Here is a 19,346-nt window from a genome sequence, read left to right as displayed (position 1 = left end):
TGTTGTCTGACATAATGGCATCTGACTTTCAATCTTGTTGTCTGACATAATGGCATCTGACTTTCAATCTGTTTGTCAGGCATAATGACATCTGAATACTCAATCTTGTTGTCTGACATAATGGCATCTGACTTTCAATCTTGTTGTCTGACATAATGGCATCTGACTTGCAATCTGTTTTTCAGGCATAATGACATCTGAATACTCAATCTTGTTGTCTGACATAATGGCGTCTAACTTTCAATCTGTTTGTCAGTAAAAATGGCATCTGACTTTTAAGCCGTTTTTTTTTACATAATGTTAATGGCTTTCTGACGATTTGTCTACCACTAACTCTTTTAGTTTTGCTATTTCTACAAGTGCACAGAAAGTGGTCCCCTTTCTCTTTCATCGTTAAGATTTTGAACCCACATTGTAACATGCAGTAACTTTATAACCCCCTGTTATTCAGCTGCTTATTAAAAAAACTTGTCACAATAAAAAGTTATCATATGTGAAATGCAGAACTTTGTGATGAATAAAATCAGTATGCATCTGCAGTTTAACATTTACAATAAAATGTTATGGTAGCCTTGCTGCTGGCCATATACATGCAGCTTGCAATTGTTGTTTTAATAATCAATACAGGAATTATGACTTTGAAGTTGATTGTTGAGTCATTGTAACTTTCATTGATTTTGCTATTGACTGTGACACAGTACTTCTGGGCTGTAAACAAACTGACTGTTAATTTACCAGCAAAAGACACTGATGCTCTCCCGTATGGCAAATATCAAAACGATCATCTGATTTATTTATGACAGCTGTTATCAAAACCTTTGCGAAAACAGTAATCTGCAAGAAACTGAAATGTGACTGTGACTCAACTTCTGTTTTTAGTCAAACTATTATTATTTTTATTAAAAATGAGTATTTGAATCAAAATTTAGGTATTTGATTATATTCCAATTGATTTTATTGTCTTAATAATTAATGACATATTTGTTACCATCCCTTCTAAATAGTTACAACAGGTTTGTATTCTTACAAGCTAAAAATATCTCAGTCATTGGTGAGCTCGAAATTTACTTTTATAAAACAAAGTTCCAATTAAGTGGGTAGTATCTAGTAACTTAAGAGAGATAACTTGCAGATGTTCAAGATGGAGACAGATGAGAGCAGAGTGACTGCGGCCACATTGCTAGATGACGACTCCCACAGCAGCACAGACATATCCCATAATGCACCGGCCTCTGAGCTGGCCTTGTTCAAACACCTACCACGCTATGGAGAGATCCACGATAGGCCTCTCATGGTAAGCTGCATTGCTCAAACACTTTGGGTTACTCTTTTATTGGCCAAATAAGCCTGTGCATACTTATTAACATATTTTGCTAAAAAAATTATTTTGTTTTAACGTTTTCTCCATAAAATCCTATTAAGCAAGAAAAATTAGCAGAATGCCCTAAAGTTAGCTTAGAAAAGCCTCGAACCATTTTCAAGTTGTGAAGTATGTTCTGTTTATATGCTTACTAAAAGATATTTAACACACTGACATAGTTTTTTATACATGTTTGTAAAGTTTATAATTAAATAAGTAAATGGGGTACTCTGCCATCACCATGAATGACTGTCTGTCCCTGCGTCCGTCTGTTTGTCTGTCTGTGCACTCATATTTGTCCACAGTCACAGGGCTGAATGCAAAAGTGCAAATTGTCATCCCAGTTTAGCCTGTGCATTCCATGCAGGCTTATCAGGGATGACACTTTCTTGCTTAGTGAATTTTCACTTTGAAGGGACATTGAAACTAAAAATACCATAAATGCTGAAAGTGTCATTCCTGATTAGCCTGTGCAGACTACACAGGCTTATAACACTGCAGGACCTGGCCCACATTGCCATGCCCTACTTCATATCTCTCTATCTCTCCTATGTAGCTGACAGACCTGCTACAGCTGTCCTCACTGCAGTACCTGGCCCACATAGCCATGCCCTACTTCATATCTCTCTATCTCTCCCATGTAGCTGACAGACCTGCTGCAGCTGTCCCCACTGCAGTACCTGGCCCCCATTGCCATGCCCTACTTCATATCTCTCTATCTCTCCTATGTAGCTGACAGACCTGCTACATCTGTCCTCACTGCAGTACCTAGCTCCCATCGCCATGCCCTACTTCATATCTCTCTATCTCTCCCATGTAGCTGAAAGACCTGCTGCAGCTGTCCTCACTGCAGTACCTGGCCCACATAGCCATGCCCTACTTCATATTTCTCTATCTCTCCTATGTAGCTGACAGACCTGCTACAGCTGTCCTCACTGAGTACCTGGCCTATATTGCCCTGACCTACTTCATATCTCTCTATCTCTCCTATGTAGCTGACAGATCTGCTACAGCTGTCCTCACTGCAGTACCTAACCCCCATAGCCATGCCCTACTTCATATCTCTCTATCTCTCCTATGTAGTTGACAGACCTGCTGCAGCTGTCCTCACTGCAGTACCTGGCCCCCATAGCCATGCCATACTACATATCTCTCTATCTCTCCTATGTAGTTAACAGACCTGCTGCAGCGTCCTCACTGCAGTACCTGACCCCCATAGCCATGCCACACTACATATCTCTCTATCTCTCCTATGTAGCTGACAGACCTGCTGCAACTGTCCTCACTGCAGTTCCTGGCTCCCATAGCCATGCCCTACTTCATATCACTCTATCCCTCCCATGTAGCTGACAGACCTGCTACAGCTGTCCTCACTGCAGTACCTGACCCCCATAGCCATGCCCTATTTCATATCTCTCTATCTCTCCTATGTAGTTAACAGACCTGCTGCAGCTGTCCTTACTGCCGTACCTGGCCTTCATAGCCATGCCCTATTTCATATCTCTCTATCTCTCCCATGTAGTTGACAGACCTGCTGCAGCTGTCCTCACTGCAGTTCCTGGCTCCCATAGCCATGCCCTACTTCATATCTCTCTATCTCTTCCATGTAGCTGACAGACCTGCTGCAGCTGTCCTCACTGCAGTTCCTGGCTCCCATAGCCATGCCCTACTTCATATCTCTATATCTCTCCTATGTAGCTGACAGACCTGCTACAGCTGTCCTCACTGCAGTACCTGGCTCCCATAGCCATGCCCTACTTCATATCTCTCCATCTCTCCTATGTAGCTCACAGACCTGCTGCAGCTGTCCTCATTGCAGTACCTGACTCCCATTGCCATGCCCTACTTCATATCTCTCTCTCCTATGTAGCTGACAGACCTGCTGCAGCTGTCGTCACTGCAGTACCTGGCCCGTCGTCACTGCAGTACCTGGCCCCCATAGCCATGCCCTACTTCATATCTCTCTCTCTCTCCTATGTAGCTGACAGACCTGCTGCAGCTGTCCTCACTGCAGTACCTGGCTCCCATAGCCATGCCCTACTTCATATCTCTCTATCTCTCCTATGTAGCTGACAGACCTGCTACAGCTGTCCTCACTGCAGTACCTGACCCCCATTGCCATGCCCTACTTCATCACACCGGAGATGATTAGCATGCACTACGGCAACATGGAGGAGGAGACAGAGTGGGAGAGGAGGCTGCAGGCTCTCAGGCACAAGCACAACATCAGCCAGGCATCCATGAACCACTACAAGGTAGGTGAAAGAACTACTACAAAGATTGTGCAAAACCACTACAAAGTAGGTGTAAAACCACTACAAAGTAGATGCAAAACCACCACAAATTAGGTGCAAAATCAATTCAAAGTAGGTGCAAAACCAATACAAAGTAGGTGAAAAACCACTGCAAAGTAGTTGCAAAACCACTACAAAGAAAGTTCCCCCCGGCAGTCGATGGATAGTAGATTAACACAGGAGGTATGCCTGGGAAAACAAGGCTGAAATCATTGTTTGGAAACCAAATATTTTATATGTTGGAGGTGTGGCATTTGAAAACCATGTTTAATGCTTAATTAATTATAATAGTCATACAACTCAAATATATAAGGTGCACCATGGGATAAGCTTAATTTGTTTAAATGTAGCCAAGTATTCTAAATATTGGAGCTGTTTCATAGAAAACCAGCAGGCTTAATTCATTGTAATGAAGCCAAGGATTTCTAATATTTGAGGATTGCCATGAGAAATCAATGCTTAAATCATTTTTATGCCCCTTTCGAAGAAAAGGGGGTATATAGTTTTTGCACTGTCCGTCTGTGTGTCTGTCAGTCTGTCAGACTTTTCGTGTCCGCTCCCTAATTATCCCCACGCTTTTTGAAAAAAAGGTGGGGATATTGTGGTGATCTCCGCCGTCCGTCCGTCTGTCCGTCCGTCTGTCCGTCCGTCTGTCCGTCCGTCCTGGCCACTATCTCCTCCTACACTAAAAGCACTAGAACCTTGAAATTTACACACATGGTAGCTATGAGCATATGTGCGACCCTGCACTATTTGGAATTTTGATCTGACCCCTGGGTCAAAAGTTATAGGGGTTGGGGTGGGGCCGCGTCAGAAATTATCACTCATTTTTTTAGGTTATTTTACATTTACTTCTTTATTTCTACACCGATTCACTTCAAATTGATACTGGACCTCATCTATGACAATACGGTCAATCTCAACCATGCATGGCCCCATTCCCAACCCTGGGGCGCCCCGCCCACATAGGCCACACCCACCAAAAATTTCCATTTACTATATAATTTTTTCATTTCTACACGGATTCACTTCAAATTGATACTGAACTTTTGTTATGACATTAGGGTCAATTTCAACTATGCATGGCCCCAATCCCAACCCTGGGGCGCCCGCCCACATAGGCCACACCCACCAAAAAATTCCATTTACTATAATTTTTTCATTTCTACACGGATTCACTTCAAATTGATACTGAACTTCTCTTATGACATTAGGGTCAATCTCAACTATGCATGGCCCCATAACCAACCCTGGGGCCCCGCCCACATAGACCACACCCACCCAAAATTGCCTTTACTATAATTTCTTCATTTCTACACCGATTCACTTCAAATTGATATTGAACTTCTCTTATGACAATACAGTCAATCTCAACTATGCATGGCCCCATTACCAACCCTGGGGCGCCCCGCCCACATAGACCACACCCACCCAAAATTGCCTTTTACTATAATTTCTTCATTTCTACACCGATTCACTTCAAATTGATACTGAACCTCTCTTATGACAATACGGTCAATCTCAACTATGCATGGCCCCATTACCAACCCTGGGGCGCCCTGCCCACATATGTCACACCCACCCAAAATTGCCTTTTACTATAACTTCTTCATTTCTACACCAATTCACTTCTAATTGATGATGAACTTCTCTTATGACAATACGGTCAATCTCAGCTATGCATGGCCCCATTACCAACCCTGGGGCACACCTAGGTCAAACATTCGGCGTGGGGATACGCGTCGGCCTCTGCCGCGCCATTTCTAGTTCAAATAGTTTTCATCCTTTACGAAACTTGGTCAGAAGTTGTATCTAGACAATATCTAGGTCAAGTTGGAATATGGGTCATGCCGGGTCAAAAACTAGGTCACGGGGTCGAACAAACAAATCCAAGGGAAGTAATAAGCTTTAAATGGACATAATTATCTGACCTGGCAAATTATATATTTTTGTTAAATAAATCAAAGCGGCGCAGTAGGCGGCATTGTGTTTCTGACAAACACATCGTGGTAAAAGGTCAAGGTCATCTTTTAAGGTCTAAGGTAAAAAATACAAATCCAAGGGAAGTAATAAGCTTTAAAGGGAGATAAATATTCAATATTGAACATAGCAACTTGATATTTGACATGCATGTGTATCTCATGGAGCTGCACATTTTGAGTGGTGAATCTACAGTCTTGGTAGTGGCTTTTAATTATTTGCTACTAAAAGTAGAGATTTGTTAGAGACAATTATTTTCAAGAGAGTAATTTATAAAATAAAAAATCTCAGATTTTATATTTCCCTACCAAGAATTTAAGTTCTTTTCACAGTTACTGTACAGATTTTTTATTTTGATTATTTATAACTCAAATGATTGATTTTTCAAATATTCTTTTTTAAATGATATAATTATCATTTCTTTCCTGTACTAATTTGTGAATGGTAGGGTTCATTACATACCTGTGGACTTATGTCCATAGATACATGATGAACTCTGGCTATGATCTCTTTGTTAAAACACAGGCCTTGGTTGTCAGTGATGTCTGACTTGGTCATTTTTGACTGTCTACAGACCCCCCCCCCCCCCTCCGGTTGGATTGGACAAAATCCAAGGGAAGTAATAAGCTTTAAAGGGAGATGATTTGTATACCTGCAAAATGATAAATAGAAATTTTATTTCAAAGCGGCGCAGTAGGGGATATTGTGTTTCTGACGAACACATATATCTTGTTATGAAGTAAAGTTTATAAATTAAAGGATGTGTATCATTGAACAGGCTTAATTCATTGTATCGGAGCCAAGTATTTAAAATATTGGAGACTTTTCAATGGAATACCAGGTTTAAATCATTGTTATGAATCCAAGTATATAAATATTGAAGGCATTCCATGGGGAAACCAGGCCTAATTAATGGGAATGAAGCAAAGTATTTCAAGATGGGAAGCATGTCACTAGAAAACCAGGGGCTTTATTCACCAACCTATTGTTTGACTGAAGTCTGAAAACACAGTTTATGACCAAATTTGTATAGTTTTGAGTGTCCTGTTGTTAGAATCTTACTTAATGATAATCCTGTCTTGAGTCTAATATTTTATTCATTCTTATTAGAAACAGTGAGTAAATACGGTCCCAGGCTGAATAAATTTTACTAATATTAAGCAATGGATTTTGTAATGTGATAAAAGAAAATCATTGCCTAAATAATATTTTGGGGAAAGTTTAAAATATCAGTAAAAAAAACACATATTGTACATATATTCAGCTTTGCAGCTGTATCATGTATGAGCTGTGCTTTGAGAAAACAGATCTTAATTCATGTGTGTTAAGTGTTGTCCTAGATTAGCCTATGCATTCCGCACAGGTCAATTAGGGACACTTGCAACTTTTATGGTATTTTTTGTTTGAAGAAAGTCTCTTTTTAGCAACAATCCTGTTTGGGTAGAAAGTGTCGTCCCTGATTAGCCTGTGCAGAAGCACATGTTTTAAGCCCCGTTTTGCTAGATCACTGCTCATATGTTTATGTTACGTCTGTTTGCCCAGGCGAAGGCAGCTGCCCACAGATTCAAGCCCTACCAGCACGATCTGATCAAGAGGCTTACCCACGAGAGGCTCCAGCAGGAGATCCGAGCTATCAGGACCCGCAGGCGTGACGAATGCACGGCCAGCAATGAGGTCCCCGCAGCCAGGCCCTCAGCCAAGTCCAGAAGTGGTAGGGTGTGCGATGGGCGTGACCGCCACGTCTCGGACCACCACCACCACCACCAAGCACCGCCACAAGCAAAGAGAGTTAAACGCGAACTCAAGGAGAGTTCTGTTATGAATTCCAGCGGCCTTTTGCAGGATGCCCTTTACAAAGCCTTAAATACAAGCCATCCATTCCTGAACAGCCTGCACGAGTCTAACTCCTCGGATTCCGATGCGGGTAACAAAGTGCCTGATTATATCTATCAATCGCTACCCTCAATCGGTGAGAAGAGGGGCCCGGCCCTTTCAAAAGACAGCGACATGGAGAGGAGGATCTACGAAGGCCTTTTAAAATATGACAATACCAGGATTGGGGATACCCTCAAAGACATTATAGTCAAAACGATCTCAGAGAAAGTCAAGTGCAAGCTGGAATCAACAGATTTTGCTGGCCTTGTGGGTTCGGCGACCAATGAAGAAAAGCAAAAAGCAAAAGAGTCAATTTTGTCTGCATTTTCCGTACCAGATGTATGTGCCTCATCTCCCCCTAAAAGAAGCCGTCGTGAGTCCCATCATGGCAGCCAGGGAAAGTCTTCATCAACATCAGCGTCAGTTACATCTAGCCATAATTCCTCATCTGGTGGAACGCAGGCCAAGAAAACAAGACCAAAACGTGGCCAGTACCGAAAATACAACAGCCAGCTGCTCACGGAAGCTGTGAAAGCGGTACAGAGGGGAGAGATGAGTGTCCACAGGGCGGGCAGCTACTATGGGGTGCCTCATTCCACACTGGAGTACAAAGTGAAAGAGCGCCACCTATTGAGGCAAAAGAAAATCAAGGAGCAGCAAGAAGCAAAACAGAAACAAGAGGCAGAGGCAGCCAAGAGAAAGGAAGATGAGGAGAACTCTAACTCTCAAGGCTCACTGGATGAGGAGGAACTGTCACCAGACAAGAGAATGTCCTCCAGAGAGTCGTCCAACTCTAGTCCACCCAAATCAGGTCAGTGATTTTTTTGCCCACAGTTACCACCTCTTACAGGCAGTTTCACAGTGGCAAAAATCTTAACATAAATTTCCAAAACAGATGCCAAACTTTTCCAATAAGCTTAATTATTGGTTTATTGAGTTTACAGCGATATAATTTCGTAGAACTTCATAATATACATTTAAACATGCAAATTTAACATGCACTTAAAGACATTTGGAATACAATTATCTATAATGATATTCATAATGTTTCATTTTCCCAATTTGATGGTTTATCGCACGAGTTTTCCTAATCTAAAGGCACAGAATATAATGTCAAATATAAAGCAAAAAAACTCACTGCAGGTCAATCCACGTCCCCATGGTTGCCAGCTATGTCCGGGGGCTTGCCTTATGAGAACGCTGCCGCCCTGGGCCTGTTTGGCGTGGGTTTCGGTATCAGCACCCCTGCATCAGAGCTGCTAAGGAAACTGCAGCATAAAGTGCAGAGTAAGTCAGACTCCGAGTTTGATGAGTCACATGATTATATGAATTACATTTTTATAAGAGTCACGTGATTATAGGAGTCACATGATTATAGGAGTCTCGTGATTATAGGAGTCACATGAATATAAGTCACATGATTATTGAGGTCACATGATTTTAGGAGTCACATGATTATTGGAGTCACATGATGATATAAGTCACATGATTATAGTAGTCATGTGATTATAGTAGTCACGTGATGATAGGAGTCACATGATTATTTTAGTCACATGATTATTGAGGTCACATGATTATAGTAGTCATGTGATTATAGGAGTCATGTGATTATAGGAGTCAGGTGATTACAGGAGTCACATGATTATAGGAGTCATATGATTGTAGGAGTCACATGATTATTGAGGTCACATGATTATAGTAGTCATGTGATTATAGGAGTCATGTGATTATAGTAGTCATGTGATTATAGGAGTCTCTTGATTATAGGAGTCACATGATTATAGGAGTCACATGATTATATTAGTCACATGATTATAGTAGTCATGTGATTATAGGAGTCTCGTGATTATAGGAGTCACATGATTATAGGAGTCACATGATTATAGTAGTCACATTATTATAGGAGTCACATTATTATAGGAGTCATATTATTATAGGAGTCATTTGATTATAGGAGTCTCGTGATTATAGGAGTCACATTATTATAGTAGTCACATTATTATAGGAGTCACATTATTATAGGAGTCACATTATTACAGTAGTCATGTGATTATAGGAGTCACATTATTATAGGTGTCACATGAATATAGTAGTCACATTATTATAGGAGTCATTTGATTTTAGGAGTCACATTATTATAGGAGTTGCATGAATATAGTAGTCCGATTATTATAGGAGTCATTTGATTATAGGAGTCATATTATTATAGGAGTCATTTGATTATAGGAGTCTCATGATTATAGGAGTCACATGATTATAGTAGTCACATTATTATAGTAGTCTTATTATTATAGTAGTCACATTATTATAGGAGTCATGTGATTATAGGAGTTACATGATTATAGGGCTCACATGATTATAGGAGTCACATGATTATAGAAGTCACATAATGCTATAAGTCACATGATTATAGGAGTCCCATAATTATAGGAGTTACTTGATTATAAGAGTCACCTGATTATAGGAGTCATAATATGTCTTATTTGGTATCATATATAATGTAAGTTAGTATAACTCTTTTTTTTTACTTCTTTGAATAGTTTTTCTATGTTTATGATGAATTATAATGTATTATGTTAATTGATTATGTTAAATATTCTTTCTAATCATTCATTATCAGTTTTTATTTAGACTTTAAAGTTAATTAAAACTTGTTGTGATATATTAATTTGAACCATCGGTTTTGAAGTCATGTAAGGCACCATTCACAGTTGTTATTGACTAAAGAAGAACAAACAAAGTGATAAATAAAGATAATATAAGGTATAACAGTGCAAGGTCAGCATTTAATGCAAATTTAATGCAAAAGAAATACTGGAAATCTATTCCTAATTGTTTACAACATGATTTATGTTAGTGTATGTATTTCACACAACGTATTGATAGTTCACTTGCATTGATTAATGGGCAATATGTTAGTGGGAAAGAAGCTATAAATCACCAATTAGATATATCGCTAATTGGACATTAATATGGCATTTGTCATTGCTATAAACCCATTGAAAAATCTTGTTTATATTAAACAATTCTGGGCAAATAAATTTGGATGATGGCCATTGATTGTAGCACTTTGTATGACATTTATTGCACATTCATCAAAGAAATGTGCTTCTGATACATTTAATGTGAAGTGTTATGTCTAAATGTTTACATAATTTTCTGGAAATAATATTTAAGAAAGTACATTTGCCCATGTATTTCCTGTTAACCCATTTATGCCTAGCGTCTAGAAAGAAGGCCTTGGCAAACAGCGGCGTCTCATCGGGTCTGCGCTGTTTGCTTTAAGGAATTTATGTAAGAAATATTCTAAATATAGAAATAATTATACTAGACATCCCTCATTTTGGAAATCAATTAATCCAATTTAGAAAGATGGGAGAGTCCACTAGGCATAAATGGGTTAATCAACATTAGAACATTAATTAGCATTCACACAGTTTTAAAGCACAAATAAAGCAAGCTATGGTGCTTTTGATGTCTTTTTCAGGTATGATTAAGTTAATGTTAGGCATTAAGCTAACAATTTTTGTAAAAATAGTCACAGTACAAATAATTTATTGAATGGATGCGTTTGCTTTAATATTGTCAGTATTTTTATAAGAAAATCTATAATATCTTTATGTGAAATCTAATGATATAAAGTAAAAAAGATTAAAGGTGATTTCAATTTTCTCAACCTGCATATGAGTATAGCATCCTAATTGATAACATGTCTTATTTATACACCAATTAGTGTTTCTATCTGTTTAAGTATTGTAATGAAATTCATTTTTCAATTTTTTAGCTACCTGAGCACAATGCTCAGATGTTGTATTCTCACTACTTGTATTATGAACGAGATATGCATGACTTTGAACAGTTATCAGAAATGATAAAATTTATTAATCTTATATCCCAATAGGGCAATAATTATTGTTAAGATTGATGCACGCTACATGTATGACAACTGAATCATTGCCCAGCCCTTACATGTGTCTATTCAGTGTTTCCGCAAACACTGTATTATGTGAATTTTGACATTAAACTTTGAATGGACATCAATGTGTTGATTTCCTTGCACTAAACTGTTTGTTTTGATGTCTGAATGCATTTTTGTAATATTGTCTAATGTGCACTTTTCAATTACTTTTTCTTGATTATGTTTTATAGCATTTCAACCATAATTTGAAACTGTGTCCATGCACACATGGACAGAATCTCTTTTATTGTCAATTACAAAAAATACATTTAGGTAAGCGGTTGTGTGATTAACACCTTTTTAAATGATACAATTATACAAGCAGGGGTCTGCATAGGTTGTCCAACATGTAAAACTGCATATAACAAAATAGAAAAAAACACAATTTATTCCAAGATTAATGTCTTATTCCAATTTCAATTACTAGTGTGTTCTGACTGTTTATTGTAGGTTGAGAGAGCGGTCCATGCATGTGCCATCATACATGTGAAGCCAATGAGGTCAAGTTTATCACATGTGTGTCTCGACTGTGTCTCAATGTCTGTGTGAAACATTCTCTTATATCAGCGCTGTTAACCATCATCCAAGTCATCATCTGATGTTTGTGCATCAGCATGTGAACAGGTTTTGATTGTCATGATACCTCTTCAGAATATGTTTAAGGTGGTTTTAACCCTTTACCACTTGGATACATATTTTCACACATGTGTACTCCCTTAGAAAGTTATATTTAATTTAATACCTTTCCTACTACCGTAGATTCAGTTTTTAAGGCTTCATCTCCAAACCTTAGATACTGATGAGCAGCAAACAGCATAAAACCTGAACAGACTGCGAGTTACTCAAAGGCTGTTCTGGTTTTATGCTGTTTGCACATAGCCATTTTCACGTTGCTTCTGAGTGGAAAAGGGTTAAATAAATGAGTGTTCTAGTCAGCAAAAGCCTGTGTTTGACTTTTTGTACAATAAACTCTAGTCAAGATATAAATGGCCATTACATGATGTTCTTTTTTAATCCTATGATACCTTGTTAATGTTTATCTCATTTGTTTTGTATTGTGTTATATTACTTTTTCATATGTATTTTCCAATTAGACCAGGTCATGTGCACCATTTACAACCAAATAAGTTTATTTTGTAAAATTTGAGAAAATTGAATCGTTCAGGTTGAATAGAATAATATTGAATTCCTCACATGGCGATAAGACGTTCCTATGAATATAGACCAGCAAAAGTTGTCTCTAAATACACACTGAACATCTCATTTATTATACTAAAGAATATTCTTGCAAAGTTGATCAAAAGTTTAAGACACATTATATTCTCAACATAGAAACATTTAATTATTCGTAATAGAATAATTGAATAAGTAACACATTGAAGTTGACATAGACCAAACAATTGTACTCTGAAGGATACTTTGACCAATGCTGATTTGCGGGTCCGGTCAAGTATGAAGTGGTGTAGTGGATATGGTGTCGGCCTAGCGATTGGGAGGTCACAGGTTTGATCCCAACTGTGGGAGCGTTCTTTAGATTACCGCCATAGACACCAAGTATAGTGTTGTTGATATGGTGTCCCCCTAGCGATCGGGAGGTCACAGGTTTGATCCCCACTGTGGGAGCATTCTTTAAATCTCCCCCTAAAGACACCAAGTACTGGTTTTTGTGCCAGTAAATGGACTAGAGAGCGTTTCAAATAAGCCTTTGCCTTTCTATGCAATCAATCTAAAATAAATAGGTTTAAACTAGTTAGACCAGGTGTCTTTTTTTTTAAAGGGGCCTTTTCACATTTTGGTAAATTGATAACATTAAAAACAGTTGTTTCAGATTCGCAAATTTTCGTTTTAGTTATGATATTTGTGAGGAAATAGTAATACTGAACAGTTATAATGCTCTAAAATATCCATAATATGCATTTTTTGACGATTTGAAAACCTGAAAATTATAAATTGTTGCTGCTTGCATTGCGAAACGATTGAATAATTTGGAAATGTCTGTTGTTGTCGTTGTTTTTTTTGTGAAACTATGAGGATTGCATATATAAAGTAAGTACATCAATCACCTCATAGTATAATCAAGGATAGCCGAGTGGTCTAAGCGGAAGAATTTTACTCCAGGACTCCAGGGGTCAGTGGTTCGAGCCCAGTTGAGGGTTACTTTTTTTTAAGCCCCCGGATCGAAAGATCGGGGTATATTGTTTTTGGCCTTGGTCTGTCATTCATTCATTGTGTGTGTCCCAAAACTTTAACCTTGGTTAAAGTTTTGTAATAACTTTTGCATTATTGAAGATAGCAACTTGATATGCATGTGTATCTCATGGAGCTGCACATTTTGAGTGGTGAAAGGTCAAGGTCATCCTTCAAGGTTAAAGTTCAAATATATGGCTTCAAAGTGGTGCATTAGGGGGCATTGTGTTTCTGACAAACACATCTCTTGTTTTTATCTTTTTATGCCCCCGGATCGAAAGATCGGGGGTATATTGTTTTTGGCCTGTCTGTCATTGTATGTGTGTGTGTGTCCCAAAACTTTAACCAAAACTTTAACTTTGGTCATAACTTTTGCAATATTCAAGATAGCAACTTGATATTTGGCATGCATGTGTATCTCATGGAGCTGCACTTTTTGAGTGGTGAAAGGTCAAGGTCATCCTTTAAGATCAAAGGTCAAAAAAACTAATTAAAAAACTTTAACCTTTTTCATAACTTTTGCAATATTGAAGATAGCAACTTGATATTTGGCATGCATGTGTATCTCATGGAGCTGCAAATTTTGAGCGGTGAAAGGTCAAGGTCATCCTTCAAGGTCAAAGGTCAAATTTATGGCTTCAAAGCGGCGCAATAGGGGGCATTGTGTTTCTTACAAACACATCTCTTGTTTTAATTGTATTCTTGTTTATTTTACTGGAGTTTTTTAGGTCCAATCTTTAAATGTATTTATATAAAGTATTTAATGACAAACTTTAATACATGCCAAAATCTGTGGAAAGGCCCCTTTAAAGTGAAAAATAGGTATACCCAACTTAGATTACTAAATAAAAATGACACAATGTCAAGAAGATTGTTGTGTTTTACTGTACACCAAGTCTAAAATCTGTTGTAAAATAATAATAATCATGAATTGATATCAGATACAGATCAGAAATAGAAATCTACCAAAAATATATGTGAATATTCTTATGAACCCTTATATAATTGTATTCCTATTTTGACTGTGCAATAATTTATACCGGTACTACAGTTGACACTCAAATGCAAAAAAATATTTCTCAGTGTTTGAAAAGCATATTTCCACATTAAATACTGTAATCTAGCATTACATCCCTTATAAGTTTCAAGGCATTAAAAGTCTCAAGGCATTCAATTTATCATACATTTTACTTTCTTTATTGGTATTTATATTTGCTTTTAAATTGTTATTCTTGTTGTTGTTTTTTAAGTCAACATAGGTCAACTTTAAACGTAGGAGGCATGCTCAAAACATGTTTCTCAGATGTATTAACTTTGAACTGATGTTTATTGTAAAGGTTTATTTTCAGTAGGATATATTTAATGTAAGTTGTCTAGAACTTACTGTACCAACTTACGCTCCCTTTCATCATCTTGTATTCTTAGCTTTACTTTAAATGTGATAAGTGCAAAACTTTAGAAAACTATAACTTAGTATTCAATTAAACTTTGCTTGCTTTAGGCATACTTTTGGTGAATAAGTTTTAATTTTCATTGAATCAGTTCCTATATCCAGATATCAATATATTCAAAGGTTTTCCTTATATATGAAAATTTGACTTGATGCCTTTACAGCTGTTGAGTATTGCATGCAAAAGCTACTTCCTACTTGTACTTTTCTCAACTTTATTAAGTACACATTTTTATTCTAGAAAATTGAAATGTGACAGTTGGTGTATATCAATAGATGATAAAATGCTTATTCCCCTCCCCATGAATAACTGTACACGTGTTTGAAAGATTGACATTTTCAACGGATCTGTCAATAATTGACAGCTGTTTCCTTAAAATATGTAAATTTCATGCAAAGGACTTAAATTTACATATTTGATTTTAATAATGATAATGTATTCACATGTGTTTATTGTCATGCAGACCGCCACTTCACATATATTTATGACCTGTTTAATGAGTTTAATTGTGTTCATGATTATACTTTAAACTGCACAAGATGAGGTAATATTGAATGTTAACAATTATTCTAGGTGCTAAATAAGCTACAGTCAGCTACATTTTCAACATCCTGTATTTGCTTTTGAACAAGTCACACTGTTGCAGAGCATTAAATATTAGATTGCATGTAAAAAAAGTACTCAACAATAATTATGCGGTTTTTGGAAATGCTCTTTCAGAATAAAGTGAAGGGAAATTTTCTGAATATTGAAATGTTATAACAAAATAGTTTCAAATGCATTAAATGCACTTTTTAGAAATCACAGTTTCATTTATTTTTAATGAAAGTCTGAAAGTACTTTGACCAGTCAAATATTCCATATGTGCAATGATGTGTAAATGTATTTTTTTGACACAGCTTATTTTCTAGTCATGTTATGGAATCTCATTGTGTGTTTCTTGACATATTTTTTGTATGGACGCACAATACAATATAAATCTGTTTTTTTACTCATTCTAGTCCTTATTAAAAGTAACATTGACGTTTATATGTATTATTTAATTATTTGATGTGTTTATTGTTGTTTTGTCTTTTGTTACTATTGTTTTGTTTTTTTACCAATGGCACATTTTGACGGTCTCTTTAGTAAACTTGTTTAAAATGGCTGCACACTGAAAAAATGTACAGTTGAAGTCAGTTTATAACTCATCAAAGTCATGTGTGTACAACCTTTTAAGTATGTGGTGACCAGTGTTCATTAAAGAGTTAATGTTGTAGATTGTTGATGTTTGAATGAATCCTTATGCGCAATCAGTGGTGTGATGTGTTCTTCTTATATGTAAAAGTAACTTTTGTTACATTACCTTGGTACTATATGCCTTTATTCTCAATCATTCCATTGTTTGACTTATTGCCAATTATATATTAAGCTTATGTGAATATTTGTGCTTTTTTATCACTTCAGTGATAGTTAATGTTGATGATTATGTAAAACTGTGTACAGCAAATGTCCATCTAAGATACTGAGACTTTTTCTATTCAGGTACATTAACTTACTTAGGCTGTACAATGTCACATTAATACGTAATAGTGTATAACAAACACTGTAAGGTCTTGTCTGTACGTTTGTGAACACTACCTCATCGACATTGTCAATTAATTAAGGTCACACTGTAGTTAAGTGCCATACATTGCATGCTGTCATGTAGTACATGTAGTACACATGTAGCTCAACAATATTGACCTGGCCCTGACCTTTTTTAACACTCTAGATGTCACATTTTTTTGCCTATTCATGATGAAAATCCGCTTAGAACATTTTATGGTTCAGGTCCATTGAAAACTATGACAGTCAGAGGAGGGCCAGTTTTCTTATATTTCAATAGTGAAACCCTGTTAACACTCAGACTTGAAGTCACATTTTTTACCAAACTATCATGCAACATGCTGTGAAAATGTTATATAATAATATCAGGGACGAGTTGTAAAATGGTTCTAATCCATTGAAAAATATGACCGCAAGTTGGGTGTTTTTGTTTTTTTACTTGGTTAAAGTAACCTTGGGAACACTAGAAGTAACATATTTTGCCCAATAATGGTGTATCTTGCTCAGAGCATTAGTTTAAAGAACATCTAGACCTGGGGACCATTTCAATAACCATCGTAGTACACATTTATGATACGATACATTTTTCGAAGATACATTATTGCTAAAGTCCATATCATATGATTATAAATTTTCAGTACTTATTAGTCCCCTACCGGTTTCACCGGAGGGGACTTATGGTTTTGTCCCCATCCGTCAGTCTGTCCATCCGTCACACTTTTCTGGATCCTGCGATAACTTTGAAAGTTCGTAATATTTTTTCATGAAACTTGGAACATGTATATATGGCAATATGGACATTATGCACGTCATTTCATTTTGTTGCTACGTCAAAAATTGTGGTTGCTATGGCAACAAATAGACTAGAAATAGTACTGAAAATGGTGTTTTTTTCTGGATCCTGCAATAACTTGAAAAGTACTGAATATTTTTTCATGAAACTTGGAACATGGATAGATGGCAATATGGACATTACGCACGTTATTTCATTTTTTCCTACGTCAAAAATTGTGGTTGCTATGGCAACAAATAGACTAGAAATAGTGCTGAAAATGGTGTTGTTTTCTGGATCCTGCGATAACTTTAAAAGTTCTTAATATTTTTTCATGAAACTTGGAACATGGATAGATGGCAATATGGACATTATGCACGTCATTTCATTTTGTTTCACGTCAAAAATTGTGGTTGCTATGGCAACAAATAGACTAGAAATAGTGCTGAAAATTGTTGTTTTTTTCTGGATCCTGCGATAACTTTAAAAGTTCTTAATATTTGTTCATGAAACTTGGAACATGGATAGATGGCAATATGGACATTATGCACGTCATTTCATTTTGTTTCTACGTCAAAAATTGTGGTTGCTATGGCAACAAATAGACTAGAAATAGTGCTGAAAATGGTGTTGTTTTCTGGATCCTGCGATAACTTTAAAAGTTCTTAATATTTTTTCATGAAACTTGGAGCATGGATAGATGGCAATTGTTCAGATATAAATTTATAAAAAGATTTACCCTTTTTTGTTCAAAACAATAAGGTATAATATACTATGTATTACATAATATTCTGTTTCAATGGGAAGAGCTTTACAATGTAATGTTATTTTCTTGTGTGCAGCATAACTTGTCAAATATTAAATGGATTCAAATGAAACTTGATATATTGATGAATGGCTTTGAGATGTAGTGTTAAAGTACCATAATTCTAACTTCAGTATTTACAGAGTTGTTATCCCTTGTTTATTTCTTGTAGATTCTTTAATTCTGTTAGAATTGAAGATAGCAAGATGAAATAAAATAGATCTGCAAATAGCATTTCAAGAAAGTGCAGAGTGCAAGAACTCTGAAGTGTTTTTAGAGATATTTCCCTTTGTTTTTTTGCTTAAATAGTGTAATTTAAATAATTTTATTTTGGAAATCTAACCATAAAAAGTCTGGAAGGGAATCAAACAAAGCAACATATAAACTGTTCATCACAGCATGTCTGGTTTGAATATCCAGATTATATTAATGATAGGTTTTAGTGACTGGCCTTATGTCTAATGTTGCTTTAACACCAGACCCTCGCAGGGCATGGTGAAATGTTTTAGATGTGCATTTTCAATGTTAATCAAGTGGCTTAATTCCTATTTGTTGTGCTATTTTGCTTTTAGCTTTAGAATTAAAGTGCCTTGTAGTACCGTTGCTGTTGTGGTGAAAATGTTACCAAATTTCATATATTTATATTTGAGACATGCTTTTTATGTACAGCTTATTTTTAAATAAATGTGGGTATTGTATACAGAGTGTGTCTAACTTTTTGTCAGATATTTTATTTATACATGTCCGTGTCATATTGTATCGTAAATCGATATTTTCTGGACTATACCTGATTTTCTTATTTTATATTCAATAAACTCTTAAACGTGAATCTGGCGTTTATTGATTTGTGAGTATTATACTTTTGACGTAAACCTATAGACTGCCGTTATAAGCGTCATACGTACCGTACTACTTCAGTTTTCCAAATAATTCGATTTCTAATTAGGTTGAGTACCGTATGCATCCAAATAACCAACTTGGGCAGAACTTGGTAATGCATGTTTGTATCAAATGTGTGCTAAGTGTCGCACCACAAATTAGGCGGAATTTGGTAATGCTGGTTCGAATCAACTGTGT

At 36.6% G+C, this 19,346-nt stretch overlaps 1 protein-coding gene across 1 annotated transcript in view; it reads left to right on the top strand.

Annotated features, from left to right (window-relative positions):
• The window catches only part of LOC127860021 (mushroom body large-type Kenyon cell-specific protein 1-like), a 28,005-nt gene extending 8,907 nt beyond the window's left edge, over positions 1 to 19,098 (top strand). The window contains exons 7-11 of the mRNA XM_052397725.1: positions 1,133 to 1,294; positions 3,430 to 3,615; positions 7,177 to 8,320; positions 8,653 to 8,796; positions 11,918 to 19,098. Coding sequence (XP_052253685.1) covers positions 1,133 to 1,294; positions 3,430 to 3,615; positions 7,177 to 8,320; positions 8,653 to 8,796; positions 11,918 to 11,922 — 1,641 coding nt within the window. The 3' untranslated portion in view covers positions 11,923 to 19,098. The remainder of the gene's footprint in view (positions 1 to 1,132; positions 1,295 to 3,429; positions 3,616 to 7,176; positions 8,321 to 8,652; positions 8,797 to 11,917) is intronic.
• The last annotated feature ends 248 nt before the right edge of the window (positions 19,099 to 19,346 follow it).

This window comes from Dreissena polymorpha, chromosome 15 (assembly GCF_020536995.1).
Source record: "Dreissena polymorpha isolate Duluth1 chromosome 15, UMN_Dpol_1.0, whole genome shotgun sequence".
Taxonomy (NCBI): Eukaryota; Metazoa; Mollusca; class Bivalvia; order Myida; family Dreissenidae; genus Dreissena; species Dreissena polymorpha.
Note: the sequence above shows the minus strand (reverse complement) of the source record. Positions and strands in the feature narration are given on the sequence as shown.